The 15,306-nt window shown below is 38.1% G+C and overlaps 1 protein-coding gene, 1 long non-coding RNA gene and 1 other non-coding gene across 6 annotated transcripts in view; 1 reads left to right on the top strand and 2 right to left on the bottom strand.

Annotated features, from left to right (window-relative positions):
- Window positions 1-7,804, bottom strand: part of uimc1 (ubiquitin interaction motif containing 1) — a 29,803-nt gene extending 21,999 nt beyond the window's left edge. Inside the window, exons 1-5 of the mRNA XM_028594972.1 lie at window positions 7,714-7,804; window positions 6,603-6,710; window positions 4,650-4,762; window positions 4,387-4,465; window positions 1,360-1,478 (exon numbers count right to left, since the gene is read on the bottom strand). Of these exons, the coding sequence (XP_028450773.1) occupies window positions 1,360-1,478; window positions 4,387-4,465; window positions 4,650-4,742 (291 nt within the window). The 5' untranslated portion in view covers window positions 4,743-4,762; window positions 6,603-6,710; window positions 7,714-7,804. The remainder of the gene's footprint in view (window positions 1-1,359; window positions 1,479-4,386; window positions 4,466-4,649; window positions 4,763-6,602; window positions 6,711-7,713) is intronic.
- trnad-guc (transfer RNA aspartic acid (anticodon GUC)) lies at window positions 6,826-6,897 on the bottom strand. The gene has a single exon. It is a non-coding gene; the product is annotated as a tRNA-Asp (tRNA).
- Window positions 7,805-10,691: 2,887 nt separating the features above from the next.
- On the top strand, window positions 10,692-14,784 carry LOC114567095 (uncharacterized). Of its 4 annotated transcripts, XR_003694122.1 has the most exons (7): window positions 10,692-10,808; window positions 11,449-11,604; window positions 11,695-11,742; window positions 12,045-12,125; window positions 12,201-12,397; window positions 13,420-13,583; window positions 13,846-14,784. It is a non-coding gene; the product is annotated as an uncharacterized LOC114567095 (long non-coding RNA). The 4 variants fall into 4 exon arrangements; XR_003694120.1 differs by having other exon boundaries at window positions 11,695-12,125; XR_003694121.1 differs by having other exon boundaries at window positions 11,449-11,742.
- Window positions 14,785-15,306: the final 522 nt, after the last annotated feature.

Below are 15,306 nucleotides of genomic sequence, written 5' to 3'. Positions count from 1 at the left end.
TGCTCAATGACACATTGTCTCTAAAGCTAACTGTTAACAATAGGTGTCTTCTTTTGGCTGGTTTGACAGCTGCCAAAAGAATGATAGCTTGTCGCTGGAAACCACCACATACATTGTTAGTAAAGAAATGGCTCTCTTCTTACTGGGATATTGCTCAGCTAGAGCTCTCTACAGCACGTTTACATTATGCCAAAACCTCGAATATTGATTGCTGGACAGAGCTATTGGAGAAAATAAATGAAATAATGTAGATATGGTCAGACTCTTTCTACTGTTTACATTCTGAGTTACTTCATATATTTGCTTTATTTATATATATATATTTTTTTTTTTTGGAAATGTGCATCTAATGTATACAATGTTTAAATGTTGTGCATATACCTCACTCAGTTTTTTTTTTTTATTATCTAGAATGTTGTATGGACCTCTGTGGATTTTATAATATGAAGGAGGAAATCAGGATGTGTTTGATATTCTCAAGTATGAGATATTTATCCAATATATACAATGCTCAATATCCTGCTTTGGGTTCTATGATGGAGGAAGGATGGACGGGTGGCAATGGGAAAAGGTTGAGAGGTTGTGTGTGTGGGTGTTTTTTTTTTTTTTTAACTGCTCAATACCTTGAGCAAATCTTGTTGGGGGTGGGGTGGGGTTTGGAGGGGGATAAGGGGAGAGGAAAAACAAGCATCAGAATTAAGCAACACTTTATTGTGCTTTTGCTGTATTTTCAATGATGATGTAATCAGCCTACGGTTTCTTGTTTTTTTTTTTCTGTGAAGATGTTTCCTCTCCAGTGTATGAATGATTGTAAGAAAATAAATAAATAAATAATTGATCACACAAAAAAAAAAGAAAATAGAGTGCGGATCGGGCCGCATTTTTCTGTCCGAGCCCGTCCCGAGCCGACACGCATTAAGAAATTTGTGTCCCAGCCCGACACAGTTAAAATCTCTTTTTTTTCCCTCATACTAATGACACATGTAGGCTACGTTTTTGTGTGGAAAGCCTGCTTTTATTAAGCAACTGTATGTAATGAACTTGGCTTTCAGTCTGGGGTTTATCTCGGACACACTGGGTACAAAACTTAAACTTATTCCACCAACTCTGCTCCGGTTGCATACAACACGTCTGCTTCCTCTTTCTCTCTTCTGCACACACACACACACACACACACACACACACACACACACACACACACACACACACACACACACACACACACACACATCAATATAATATCAATTTATGTTTTTTGACATTACTGTGGTTCAGATTGTCCCATTGACCCAATTCTGCATCCTCCAAAATGACAATACAGTTAAACAGTTTCAAAAGCATCATGAAGGGTGTACTCACACTCTCTTGAATGGCTTTCTTCATGGCCTCTTCCTCCTGCTGCTGTCTTAACGCAGAGGCGCTGGCTTCCTGTTCACTCAGACGCAGAGCCCAGTCCATCATCTCCTCCTCGGTCATCTCTGAGAACAACAGTGACACTTTTACTAAAAGCCAAAAATCGAGGGTTGTATATACAGTGGCTTGCATAAGTATATACACCCATGCTCAAGTTGACTAAAAAAAAAAAAAAAAAACATCTTTTGGAAACTGACTAGTGCAGTGCCCGCTGAAAATGTGCCTGTTTTGAACTACTACGGTGGTATTGCTGCTTGTAGAATTCTTCAAAACCAAATTGTACCTCAAAATTGTTGTACTACAGTATTTACCTGACAGAGAACGCTGCAGATTTAGAATGTAATCACAAAATATCACAATGAATGGAGTAATCAGACATTAGCCTTATGGACTCATGGCAGTGTGCTACCAATATGGCTATTTTTATTCTGTTATGAGAGCTAATCAGCACCTATCTGCGTTCATCAACCACCAGAACCGGACTGTGTGTGTGTCAGAGAGAGAGAAAGAAAGAAAGAAAGAAAGAAAGAAAGAAAGAAAGAAAGAAAGAAAGAAAGAAAGAAAGAAAGAGAGAGAGAGAGAGAGAGATCTCATGTCATATGCTTGTTAACGAATTAAACACGGTGAATTATGGATTTGATTCACGGGAGTATTTTGGCGACGGTAATGTTATTAGTGTTGTAAGTTAGCAGTAGCCTTAATTAACTCGACTCAGGGTGAGTCTGATGAAAAGTGATGTATCTGCCCGGTTCAACACTGAGATTTTCTCGCATTGCACAGCGCTGTGAAGAAATAATCTCAGAGATTAAGCAGTTACGTTATGTTCTGCCAGCTCACAGCAAGTTAATACAATAGCAGGAAAATGCCCCCCCGCTGTTGCATGTGGCGTCTTACCTTCCCCCCAAACACAGACACACACATATACAGATACATCTCGCTGTCACTTGTCTGTAGCTGGTTGTGCGGGATTCTGAAAGGTCCTTCAATTCGGGAATTGTCATTTGTTTATTCAAAGTCAAAGACAGATCTAACGGTTCGAGAGATATGCGCATAACAGACAGACAATCCTGCAATTTATAGATAGATGCCTTAATTAAAACAAATTAGGCAAAATCCGACCTTTAAGGACACCAGGTTTCTTTGTGAATGAATAATGTATCGTAAATAAATAAATGTTCTTCCTTAATATACAGGGTGGATAAGTACACACACTCCTATGTTAAATTCCCATAGAGGAAGGCAGATTTTTATTTTTAAAGGCCAGTTATTTCATGAATCACGAATGACATAGGGTACTTTCCATAAGATCATCTCTCAATGCAAATCAAACCAGTTATTAGGCTAACTGAAATAAAACCTTGCCGATCTCTAGGTATAGTGAAGGGTATGTGATGATGGGGGTTATTTTAATTCCAAAAGGCCAAGGGAACTTTATCAGGATGCATAGTATCCTGGATCCATGAAATAACTGGCCTTTAAAAATAAACATCTGCCTGTCTCTATGGGAATTTAACATAGGGGTGTACTTACGTATGCCCCCTGTATTTTAAGGAAGAACATTTATTTATTTACGATACATTATTCATTCACAAAGAAAATTGGTGTCCTTAAAGGTTAGAGTTTTCCAAATTTTTTAAATTAAGGCATTAAGATCAATTTCCAAAAGATGATTTTTTTTATATTCCTCTTTTTAGTCAACTTTAGCGTAGGTGTGTAAACTTATGCAAGCCACTGTATTAGACATTGTCTTAACTGGTGTAGATTAAAGCTTTAGATAGCTTTTATTTGTAACATCTATTAGACTGTACGTTGTCAAAAATCTTGACAGTTTTGATGGCATCAATAACTTCTCTCAAACGTAGTTACAGTAGCTCCAATAAATAATGCTATTACACATTAATGTGAAAAAAATCGGATTGCGTTTTTATTAAACATAGTTCTGGATCTGACCTCCGCTACTTATTATACGGTTGGGATTGGTTAAAAGAAATACAAACAAACTAGAGCGTTTTTTCCTCTATCCCAGAATAGATAAGCGCTGTAGCCAGACCTTACTCCAGCACGGTTTGCTTTTTTCTGTATTTATTGTTCATTATGTTTATTATATTTATGATTCTGCTAAGGGATGCACCAAATATTCGGCCACCGAAAATGTTGTGATGACGCAAACAGAAACCGCGACCTGCACGTGTCAGTACGCGATCCGTTCCTCCTGCAAAGCGTCTCCTAAGCTTGGTTGAGGTTGAGACGGACCACGGAGTGAAAACAATGAGAAGTACGCTCTTAGAGTCTGTCAGCACACGTTTCAGTGAGATCTATTCAGATCCTCTGCACTTCATCGCGACTGTATTTGATCCGCGTTATAAAGACCATTATTTGGATGCGGAAATAAAGCAGGGCGCACGAGAAATGATCCAGGCCGCGATGGATGCGGAGAACCCGCGTGGAGACGGAGACGGAGCAGCGCACGGAGCAGGAGGAGATCAGAGCGCAGAAAAAAAGACTTGTCTCTCTGCACCAGATGAGGGGCATGCACCCTCGTTGTCTGATATGTTCAGTGAAATCCTGCAAGAATGTGCCTCAAATAATAATAATAAAAACAACAACAACAGGTAAGCTATTCTATTCTTAGGCTACTATATACTGTATGTGACGATCAGATTTCATATTTCTGCTAGATATTTTTTTAATTAAACTTTAATATTAATGTATACAATTGCAATGCCTTGATTTTAGTAAAGTGAGTACACAGTCATAGCCATAAATGCCATGGTACTAATAATTGGCATAATTTCTTTCTGTGTTTCGGTCTTGGTTTCCTCTTTTTCGGTTTTCGGTTTCAGCCAAGAATTTTCCTTTCGGTGCATCCCTAATTCTGATATTGTATTACTCCATCTTAAACCGTGTTTACACTACACAAACCAAAACATTAAAAGTCAATTTGGTACCCTAAATGTAATGTTAGTTATGTACCTTTGGGTTTGGATTTGTTTTCCCTCTCCCTCTTGCGTTTTTGTCTTGATGACGACGACTGAAATGATGATGAGAAGTCCTGAAAGAAAAAAAAACAACATTTTCTAGGAAAAACTGCTGTTTGGATAGTAAATGAAAAATGAAAACGCTGACTAAAGCCCGAGCTACACATTGTTTAGAACACAGCTTCAGTGACGCTGGATTCATACGTACGAACGTGTATACATCTCGGCTCATTCTAGCTAACGTTCACATTTCTTTACATTGTCGTCTCCGTCGTCGAGAGCCTCGTCCTCCTGTTGGCTTCCAGAGGGAACGTCGCCGGCATCCTTGAGTATTTGCTTCCTTAGAGCCATCCTGGTCCTCTCCTGAGAAACTATGTCCAACAGAAACATAAAGCATCAGCTTAAAAGGTGGAAATCTCAAGTAGCTCACCTTCCTATTTTATTTTTTTTTACTTTTTGTGTGCAAATGCTGGATTTGTGGCATATCAGCCAATTCATGGCTGTTGTTAAATAGTCTCTAAACTATCCACTAGTTTGGAAAAGAAGGAAAAAAAATCTCTTTTTAAGTGGCATTTCAGCTCATTCACACATACCAAGATTAAACCAGTGTCTTGTCTATTACAGGATTGAACCAATCCATTGTGTCTTTAGTCCACTGCTCTATCAAAAACAAGTCCCGACATCTCTGTATTTATAAGACTAAACCTAACGTTCCCTCTGCAGTGGGAACAAGAAAGAAAACAAACGCCAGAATTGGAAGTAGAGTGAGACCTCTTCCTACAGCTCTCCCTCTCTCCTCATTGTCCATGGTCAAAAAGCCTTTCTCTTTCTTTCTAAAATGACCAGTGACTGACCAAAGTCTCCCGTCACTGTAAGATTATCTAAAGCCTGATAACTGAGCCAAGAGGAGGTGCAGAAGTCTAGTTTTTTCTCAGTACACTATGCTGAAAGATTATGGAATTTATGCCCAACGACCCCGAAAATAAAGTTTTTACCACAGCTTTAATATGCAACAAGGTAAACTTGTACCCCAAACTGCAGCACAGCTAATAACCGAGCGCCCTCTCGCCCACTCTCAGCAGTATCGTTGGTTACCTGATGATAAAGATTGCCCTCTTCTATCTAACCTTGGACTTTAAAACAAATGGGCTGAGTGAGAAAGTCATATTCAAAGTGTATTCGAAGCAAAATATCAAAAGTAAGTTATCTTACACGGCGCGAGAACATCGGTTGACATGCAAACATTCTGACCACACGAGACCCTAAAAACAGCAAATAAAGTTCGTAATTTCGACTTTCTGAATAATTTACCGTGTACTTAAAAATACATGAGCTATTCGTGTGTTTATCTGTTCCACAGCTACATAAAACAACAATGAACCTAACGATAATCACGGTAGAAACACTCACATCACTTTATCTCACTTTCGCGGCGCCATGTTTGTTTCTGTTGACGCAATCACGTGATTATTACGTAAGGCGCGTCCGACACGCTGCCTTCAGGGACTATCGGTCAATGCTGCCTTCACGGACTGTGAAAATTAGCTAGCGACAGCACATATGGCGAAAGCAGACAGACAGACAGATACAGTAAATAGACAGACAGAAAGATAGATGGGAAATTAAATAATATTAGGAAACAATATCGTTATTGTCATTGTACAAATTCAACGAGATTAGGATTGCGACCCTCTGCTATAAAATAAATGAATAAGGTAAATATAAAAAACAACGTAAAAAATAGGAGGGGAAATAGCAATAAAGCAACAGTAATGTCATAACATAATACATAAAGTCACATAAACAGTAAACTACCCAGAAAAATTGTATAAACATAGTCAAATAGTAAAAAAGTGCGTAAATGGCAATAAAGTGGCAGTAAAGATGTAACAAACAGTTTCAAAGCAGTATTAAAGTGCAAATAGCTTAGAAGTGCAATGCAGCATTAAAACCAAATACAGTACTAACAGAACACATAACATGAAAACACAGTATGGATGAATGTGTTTGTCCATGTACACTGAAGTTAGTCAAAGCAGCTGTCTCTGTGTTGTAGTTGTAGTTGGGTGGAGACAGATTATGGGGGGCACTCAACAGTGCAGTTATCGTTACAGCTCTAGGGAGAAAGCTATTTCATAGAAGGCATTATAACGTCTGCTACATGAAATGCATTTAAATAGACGGTGGCATGGGTGTGTGTGGATTCCTTACAGATGCTGGTGGCTTTTCTGAGGCAGTGCGTGCTATCGTCCTCCAGGGCTGGGAGCTGTATGATCTGTGGTCTGGAGACGATAACTGAAGTCTTAAGTAGAAAGTGTACTGCAAAAAAAAGAAAATAAGACGATTTTTAACAGTTGGTGAGTAAGTTGCAGCGGTGGGCAACTATTTTGCAGTACTTTGTACTTATATTATACTACCATAAAACGAAAAGGAACTCCCCGTCGGGGAATCGAACCCCGGTCTTCCGCGTGACAGGCGGAGATACTGTCCACTATACTAACGAGGAGGGACATGAAGATCACATGATCAAATGTCATATTTGTAGTTGTGTTCAACGTCACACACTACTACAGACATGCAAATAAAGAGATAAGATATTTGTTCACGATTCATTCTCTACATTAGCTGTTATCACTACAGGTGCTATATATTTTTGGCCACAAGCGGGATTTTGGTGGCGTCGTTTCCCATTGAAGGAGAGCCCATTTTCACTATTGAGAGCAGCATAAAGATGACGGTGCACAGTGTTTTATCTCATATTAGTCTGTGAAAACATGTTTATGTTAGCTAGCAGAAACTTTATACACCTTGTTGGTCATTTACCTCTTATGCTTGACCACAAGGCAAAGGGAGCTTTATTTGTATATCACATTTGCGCAACAAGGCAATTCAAAGTGCTTTACATAAAACATTAAAGAGCAGTTAAAAACAATTAAAAACATGTATTAACAAGAAAATAAAAATAGCTAAAATCGGCCTAGCCATTTAAGTTTCGGGTTTTTTGTTTTCATGTCTTAATCAAATTTAAAAGTCACCTCATTTTAACATTGGCTCAACTCACCCCCAAAACCCAGCACATCTTAAAGTGCTCGGTTAAAAAAAGAAGAAAATCAAGACCTTGAAAGATTCACTGATCAAAGAATCAAGTCCACTGACATATGTTGTAAATGTACATGTAAGAGGAGGTTGGGGAGAATCCACATTGAATAATAAAATATGACACTGTTTAGTTATGTGAAATCATTGTGGAGTCGTCTGCCATGAAAGAAAGCAAGTAGAAACTGGCATGGCATTATAACTATGTGGTCTTAAATAACGTCACCTGTCCACTGTCTCGTCTGGTTCTTGCTCTGTCTCTCTGTTCCACCGCCATCTTGCTTTCTCTCCCTCTCTATCCTCCTCTCTTCCCTGTCTGTGTGCTGTCAACCAAAAGAAAAATATAACAAACAAAAAAACAATGAGTCTTTATAATCGAGGTATATATTGATCCATATCCATTTATGACATTATTCTAGTTAAGTATTAGGGATACTGTTGGCAACGAAGTCACCTCATTTTGACCTTACTGTCTCAACTAAAACTGGCAGTTTTTTTCTGAAAAGAAAATTGTATATCCATCTATGGAAAAGCAGACATTTCCAATATGCAGTATCAATAACTTTTGAAAAATAGAGATTTATGCGATTTTGACAAATGACCGACAAGCACTAATTTCTGAAAACGGCTCAGATTTGTTTTCCTGTAAAATCTAGGCGTCTAAGATTCTGGGTTTTGTTTTACTATGCTGTGATTTTCCTAAAGCAGAAATCCTTGGCTCACAAGATTACTCTTAGGGCTGCTCCCTCTTAGTCGATTAGTCGACTAATCGGTCGTTTTGGTCTTAGTCAACTTAGATTTCTTTAGTCCATTAGTCATGTTTGATGCTTTTTTCATGCTGAATGACTTATTTCCAAGAAATGTACGAGCACATCTCTGGTAAACACAAGAATTAAAGTGGTGCTTTTGCGTGACTCTTTGCGGAGAAACTCAGATTTACAGATCTGTCGATTAAATCAACTAATCGATTAGTTGATACAATTGAATGAGTGTTAGTCGACTAAGAATGTCTTCAATCTGGCACAGGCCTAATTACTTGATATAGTATTATTAAGTCAAATAATCAAAATAATGCTGTGGAGACACTGTGAAATGGTTACTATCAGGCAATATAATCACACATGAATTGGGCTCTTAGGATCAGTATTTAGTCCATCCACATTTCTACAATGCCAAGACTTATAGGTAGTCTACGACAGTATGCAGAAACAGGGAAGGGGGGAAATATGATAATAATAATAAACATATTTTCACTATTTCAATCATTATTTTCACTTCATGCAGAACTCTAAACCTTTTTTACCCTTAAAAAAACGCATTTGCTTTAGTAAGAATACAATAACATAAGTAATACTGTGAATACAGAGAGAGAAATATAAACAAATGGTAACTTCGTCACTAAGGCTGTCATATGTTCTTGTCCACAAGAATGATTTTGGTGAATCGAGATCCTTGTGAAATTTGAAGTACAATTCAATTTGTAGGTACTTGTAGCCTACTTGCAATATTAGAATATGTTTCAGAAATTTTTTTAAACGTTCTTACCTTGATGTTAAAATTAGATGGCCATGGGTGATTTTAAAAGACTAGCTCGTGATACACAGACATCACAAACTACCGTATACTAATAATTACAACCGTAATGGAGTACTACCAGCCTGAGATCCCTCCTACCTCGTTAACTTACAGACACAGAAATGAAAAATAAAATGAGTGTAGAAATATATTAAACATGTTTATATGTTTCCGTATTTGTTTATTCTTTTTTATTCATTTATTGCATTTGTTTCCGTATTTATAAATGCCTTAATTTATTTATTTATTGAAGCTATTTTTTTTCTACTTTCTCCAAGGGTCGTTAATCGTTCATAATTTAGAATATAATTTTAAATAACCACCATTTTGCACAACCAATGCACATCTAATCAACATGTTTATATGGCATGTTTTTGCCTCGTTGGTCCATCTCACTCTTGAACAGTGTTGCCACAGTTACTTTGAAAAAGTAACTTAGTTACTTTACAGATTACTTGATTTTAAAAGTAGTTTAGTTACTTTACAGATTACTTGATTTTAAAAGTAACAAAGTTAGATTACAAGTTACTTTATTAGTTACATGCAGCAGCTGCCGACAACACCCCTACAGCCTCAACATAAAAATGACAACCGTTTTACCATGAGGCAGCTCGGCGTTGCCAGTAGTAGGATCTGGTTTATTATGGCACGAAAGAGAGCGAGTCAACCGTGTTTAAGGGCAGCATTTCCTCTACAACATAGGCCTACTGCCCGACCAACTTCTTCAACTCTCCCCCACTTACTGGTTTTGCACAGAAGTCCAGCTTTTGTTGTTTGGGTGGTGGGGGGCCTCCTCTCTGCTTCGCTCCACCTGCTGGGACTTGCTCTGTAAGTTTGACCGCAGTGCTGCGACTCCAAATGGTTCTTCAGATTTGACGTAGTGTTTTTGTAGCTAGATAGCACTTTGTCGCCACCAGCACAGAGTGTACGGACCTTAAAATTGCCGTCTTTAGCTGACACAAACTCTAAATAGTGACTGTATTTCCAGCTAGAAAGTGCGCATCTCTCTCCTCCCTCCATTGTTGTTTACGTTTGTGTCGCTGCGTGGTACACGTGAACTGTCCACATGCTGAAAACGTGACTTGTCGCATACGTGACTTCACTCCCCGAGATGCAAGAAGAAAGCAAAAATATATATTTTTACTAAGGAAAATGACAAATAGTAGCACAGTGACTTGGATAAGTAACTTTAATCTGATTACTGGTTTGGAAATAGTAACGCGTTAGATTACTCGTTACTGAAAAAAGTGCTGAGATTAGAGTAACGCGCGTTACGTGGCATCACTGCTCTTGACCACAAGTTTAGCGGATTTTAGTTCCTGATTTTTTCGCTCTTTTTACGTCTTTACTCTATCAAATGTGTAAACAGCATTAAACTATATTACAGTCGTAGTGAAAATTATTAATTGCTAGTTAAAAACGAAAAGTGACTCCCCGTCGGGGAATCGAACCCCGTCCACGGGCTTAATTCTCTTAACTTTTACCATTCATTCTCCATAGTAAGTCTTAAACTACGGCTGTCATATATTTGTGGCCACAAGCTGGATTTCGGGGGCGCTGTTTCCCCCTGTGGATAAAGTTGAGGAGAGACTCTTTTCTTCTTCGTTTCCTGTTTACAGTGACCGCCTTTACATCATCATCAGCAGCAGCAGCAGTAGAGAATATAATCCACGGAGGTTTTATATCGATATGTACGGCGTTTTAATCACTGTTCTGTTGTCTAAGAAGCTGGTGAACTTATCAAAAGTAAGTAGTAAATGTACGTGTCTCCGTTGTTTATATGGGAAAGTGTTACGTTACGTTTAGTGTTTTATGATTGACAGGTTCTAACTGTGTTTAGTTAATGGTATGATGTGAGCTAACATTAAGGTTACTACATTAACGTTATGCATCACGTTATATTTTAGCGTTTGCAGTAATGTTTACCAATTGTAATAAGGTTACTTTGTGGAAGACCTGTCTGATTTTCATTTTTTTTCCTCTTGCTGCATGCTTCTACATGTTTTGTATTTAAATCATATCATATCATATCATATCATCCTATCACTGAGACATAAATACTTCCTATTTCAGGCAACTATTGTGTATATTTTGAATGGGTAACGTTAAATACTACAGCATGTCTGGAATGGGGTTAAGTTGCTATGCCAAACAGAATATTAAATTGTTAAGATTAATAGGTGAAACATTTTGTTCTGCTATCTATCTATCTATCTATCTATCTATCTATCTATCTATCTATCTATCTATATGTCTGTCTATCTATCTATCTATCTATCTATCTATCTATCTATCTATCTATCTATCTATCTATGATAATAGTATAATTATATTCATGAATAAAATCATACAAATTATTATGTGCATTGTGTTTTTCTGTGCACAGGATCCAACTTCTTTCCAGGAAAGATTACGGTGTCTTTAGGGAAGGCTCCATCAGGTAAATACCTGACATACAATAAATGTTACCATTACAGTCATCTCGTGGCGACGGAGAGGAGGATGCTTAATCTCTCTCCATCTAAATTTGACACTGAACTAAGTAGGTGGATATAGTTTAATAACCAGAGTATTTTTTAAACTTTTACTCCTACTGTTCATGATAATAGTCTAATGTCAGCTGTGCTTTCAGGGCCAGCAGCAGCAGTCTAAAGAGCCCCGGCTGTGTCTCCACCAACAGGTTTTTTTTTCTCAGGCTGTCATTCAAGGATTTGGCATTTTAAATTTCTATATTCAATAGGCACAATAAACCACATCTTTGATTGTGTGCTTACTATATATTCATATTGTTTTTGTGCTTTACCTGTTTTCTTAAAAGCATTGTTTTTTTCATGACAAATAAATAGTGATTCATAATTTAAGGAAATATGGTGTTTTCAGTCTGTATTCACAGTTTGTTAGAGAGAAAACGTATAAAGACACATTGTGAAGAATAAACTAACTTGACTGTGTGAGGAAAATTACTCTGAATTGTTTTTACAGCACACAGGACGGAGCCAACAGCGACGGTTTCCAGACCTGCCGAGCCTGATGACTCCTCTGGGATTGTTGCTTCTGTGAAAGGTTATTATTTGTTTTGTCTTACTTTAAACCATCATGAATGCCCTGAATGTTTTTGTGACCAAAATCTTCTTACAGCCAGGCTGAAGGCCCCGCTGCCAGCCCCTTCTACCTCCTCAGCTCAGATGATATGTGGACTTCAGCATGTGGAGCCAGGCTGTCGTCATGTTGTGTTAAATTGTGACAAGCACAGGGTACAGCCCAACATCCCAGCTGTTGTAGCTATGGAGACCGAGGATCACTGCCCTGCTGCTTTGGTGGCCACAGACTCTCAGGTAATCCAGATTACACTTTTTCTCAATCTCTTTGGCACATTTACTGAACCAAATTTACAATTGTCAAAACTCTAAGTACAACTCTCACACCACATGGCACATTCAGCATTCCAATAATCTATGTGACCTATAAAAGGTGATTACTCAATCAAAATAATGAAATCCTGTTTCAAATGTAAATAAATCCATCAATGAATAACTAAGTGGCATCAAAACAATCATTATTAATTATTGCTTGGACCAACGCAGTCAAAATGCAAAGACATCCTGTCTAATGACAGTGTAATCTGAAAGTGTGATAGTTGCCCACTATGGAATATTGTCCGAAGTCTAACATTTTATGTTGAGGCAGCTGAATTCTATTGATGTCAACAAAAACATTTTCAACAAAACATGTATCTTGTCATTGTGTGTACATACCAGCCATAGGAAATATACATAAAGAAAGCTTGTACAGAAAAAAAGATATACAAAAGCAAAACTATTAGGAACTGCTGTACAGTGCAGGTAAAAAGAAAAGAGGCTGCACTCTCCACCCAGCCTGTCATGCTCAGGCCATGGTTGATTAAAGTGTTATTGTTGCCCTTATCTCATTTGATATTTCACCGGGCCGTCGCCTTTCCCCACACTCTAATGCCCTTTCCTCGCCCCCTCAGCACCCCACACTCTAATGCCCTTTCTTCTTACACGGGGAGGCTGTTGCCCCAGTCTGTCTCCTGCATGCTCCATATTCTGCTCAGTCTGACACTTGCAGTGTAAATGTGTTTAAAATTTTGAGGACATTGAATTGTTCCTCATTTAGCTTACAACTTTTTAAAAAATGTCACACATCTATTATGTATCTTATGTGTGACAGGTTATTGTGATTGTTGGTTGCTCTATTTAGCATGTAGGGATTTACACAGTGAACATGTGTATAATTGCATTTGAGAGTAATATAACTCAATAGCAAAATGAATGCAAACTATTTTGATCTGTAGGCTTAGACTGACTAAATCACTATATGTGATGCTGTATTGCAGGAGACCAGTGAAGATCCGGTTGGAGTGGTGCTGATCACACAGCTGGAGTGGTCTTTCAGCAGGGCTCCGGTCCCAGCGGTCCCAGCACACAGCTGCTACGAGGGGCAGTCTTTCATGAATACAGGTCATTCAAATGACCTACCTACCATCCTCCTACAGACCAGGTAATGGTCAGGCTTAATAAGGTTGAATTAGGTTGAATTAGTAATCAGTTACCCTATGCAAAATGTCAAGACTATGGGGGAATATAATATATAATAAATGTAACAAATTGAACTGTTCTTTTAACTGAATTTATTTCAAACAACTCTTCACACAATCCACAAACAATTTTTGATGCACGTTTTGTCCGAGTTTGGTAAGAAACTATATAATAAATATATGCTCCTGCCATTCTCAACCCCTCCACCTGTTGCTCCGCACTAGGAGGAGTCTCTGAGCTGGTCTACAGTGGAGCGGATTGGGTCAGACATCCTGGTTAAACAACAATAACCTCATCATCATCATCATCATCATTATCATTATCAAGCAGCAGCAGCAGAAAAAGATGACCAGGAACTGTTTAGCCTACAGTCAGCTGAAGTCGTAGATGGAGTCAGAGGAGAGGGCGAACAGGAAGTCAGCAGTGCAGCTTCCAACAGGTCGCCTGTGCAGGTTCTGTCATCAACCCCTAAAGCAGGGCCCTGGCAGCCCTCAAGTACATGACAGCTTCCCCGGGGTACCAGGGAAATACATCTACTGCCCCTCCAGAGTGTTCTCCCCCTACAAGGCACAGGGCATGGGGAAGGAGATGACCTGGGGGGAGTTCAAACTGTCGGACTTCTATGAGGCTGAGAGACACAAAGATTCAAAGAGAAGACAGACAAATGGACTGCTAACCCACCAGACGACAAATATATCCTCTCACACGTACACACACGCACACACTCACGCACACAAGACACACCACTGTGCATTGTCAGGACTGTTTCTTCTGTTTTCATAGCCAAGCAATTGTGATCTTTAGTTTAATTTAACTGTATTCACCTTCACTGGACGTCTGGTCTGATTCTTCATCATCATCATCATCATCATCCTCACATAGTCTCTCAGCACCTTTACATGCACTCTAGTGTTCCCTCTACGTATGTAAATGTGTAATATTTTAATAATAAATTATTCCGTAAATGTATACCCATATTTAGTTGTTAATTTGTTTTATATATAACATTTGAATTATATAAATAAGCAATGTGTCAATTTTTATTTTGTGTTTAAGAATGATGTTGTTCTTTATGAAATATCTTGGGAGCATTACTATGACTGTCATTTGATTGAGGAAGTAAAAGTGATAGAAAATGAAATAAAATTATACGTATAAATATATACATTGCTTTGGAATTTTGTATCATTATATGGTAGTATACTATTAAGTTCAATTCAACTTTTACCACTAGCAGCATGTAAAAGTATTATTGGCATGACCTTAAAATCACAAGGTCTTATCATATTGTTTCCACATCATTTTTCAGAAACATTGAATTAAATTTAACATTAAACGGTTAAAAACTTTATATATAATTGTTTTGTGTAATACAGACATGCTGTAGCATAATATTCTGAACTAAATACAGGACAATTTTTTTGGGTAAGGGGGGATTCGAACCCTGTTCTTTTGGAGAGGCTTCCAGTCAGGAAAACATCTTTTTTTTTTCTTTCCCTTTTTTACGAGAAAGTCTTCTACACCTATACGCGACTGGCCGGCTGACTCAGACCGTGAGTGTAGGTAGGGGACATGGATGTATTATAGGCCTATTTACATCTCAGTGTAGATGGATAGGGTCAGTTTTTTGTTTTCATCTCCTTTTAAAAAAGAAGCATTTAATATAAGTACTTTCATATAGTTTC

This window comes from Perca flavescens, chromosome 13 (assembly GCF_004354835.1).
Source record: "Perca flavescens isolate YP-PL-M2 chromosome 13, PFLA_1.0, whole genome shotgun sequence".
NCBI lineage: Eukaryota > Metazoa > Chordata > Actinopteri > Perciformes > Percidae > Perca > Perca flavescens.
The sequence above is the reverse complement of the archived record's forward strand: the minus strand, read 5'-3'. Positions and strand labels throughout refer to the sequence as shown.